Source organism: Plectropomus leopardus, unplaced genomic scaffold (assembly GCF_008729295.1).
Source record: "Plectropomus leopardus isolate mb unplaced genomic scaffold, YSFRI_Pleo_2.0 unplaced_scaffold21298, whole genome shotgun sequence".
NCBI classification, from domain to species: Eukaryota; Metazoa; Chordata; class Actinopteri; order Perciformes; family Serranidae; genus Plectropomus; species Plectropomus leopardus.
In genome coordinates, this window is record NW_024623047.1 from 1 (window position 1) to 1,235 (window position 1,235).

General features: G+C 42.9%; 1 protein-coding gene across 1 annotated transcript; it reads left to right on the forward strand.

Moving 5' to 3' along the window:
* Nucleotides 1-383: 383 nt before the first annotated feature.
* LOC121965714 (translation initiation factor eIF-2B subunit beta-like) lies at nucleotides 384-1,185 on the forward strand (the record flags this gene model as incomplete). The annotated part of the gene is made up of 4 exons (XM_042515840.1): nucleotides 384-535; nucleotides 626-789; nucleotides 876-971; nucleotides 1,048-1,185. Coding segments are annotated over 4 exons (550 nt in total), but the record flags the coding sequence as incomplete, so codon positions are not given.
* Nucleotides 1,186-1,235: the final 50 nt, after the last annotated feature.

Below are 1,235 nucleotides of genomic sequence, written 5' to 3' on the forward strand. Positions count from 1 at the left end.
GTATTAATTTACTATATAAAGAAAGATAATAACAGGAAGACTAGTTTTTCACCTATGCGTCAGCTAATAGGGATCCTTATAATAAACAAATAAATAATAACTATTATTACTTTTTGTAGTTGTAGGTGTGGTAGCAGTAGTGTTAGTAAAGAGATTTTTTTTCGTAATAGTACATTTAACAAAGTGAATCCCTGTTTTTACATTTTTTAAAAAGCAAACTCAACAATATATGCAATTTATTTTCTTCAGATAATATGAAAGCAGTTTGGTTCACATTACAGCTCTGTGTCCCGTTTTATTGGAAATATCCTGGAAATAATTCTGTAATATGATACTAATTACAGGGGGAAATGTCTTAACTTCGCTCTGTTGTTTTCTCGCAGATCTCGAGGCAGCAGTGAAGAGACGGACCAGCAGGAATCTCTCCACAAGCTGCTGACCTCCGGAGGACTCAGCGAGGAGAACTTCAGACAGCATTTTGCCGCCCTCAAAGCAAACGTCATCGAGGCCATCAATGAGTTACTGACCGAGCTGGGTGAGTCGTTTATCCATCAGCTGGTTTCAGAACTAAACTGAAATAGAGTCCATATTTATTCTTCTCCCGTAATCATTTTTTTTATTTCAGAGGGAACGACTGACAACATCGCGATGCAGGCTTTGGAGCACATTCACTCTAATGAGGTCATCATGACTATCGGACGCTCTCGCACCGTCGAGGCCTTCCTCAAAGACGCCGCACGCAAACGCAAGTTCCATGTCATCGTTGCAGAGTGCGCCCCCTTCTGCCAGGTAAGAAAAAAGCAACACAAGAAACATGTAGGAAACTGAGATTAAAGATTGTTGTAATTTTATCTCGTTTGTTCACCCTCCTTTAGGGACACGAGATGGCAACCAGCCTCTCGAAAGCCGGCATCGAAACAACCGTGATCACAGACGCTGCCATATTCGCAGTCATGTCTCGTGTTAATAAGGTATTTAACAGCACAGAAGACCTTTGAAACGGTCACGTCAGAGCACCTGAGTAAACCTGTGGTGATCTCTGTTCAGGTCATCATCGGTACGCAGACAGTTCTGGCGAACGGAGGTCTGAGGGCCGTAAATGGGACGCACACTCTGGCTCTTGCAGCGAAGCACCACTCAACGCCGCTGATCATTTGTGCTCCCATGTTCAAGCTCTCGCCTCAGGTAAGAAGAATTTAGTCCGTCAGATTTCTTTAATTTCTGCTGCCGGCAAA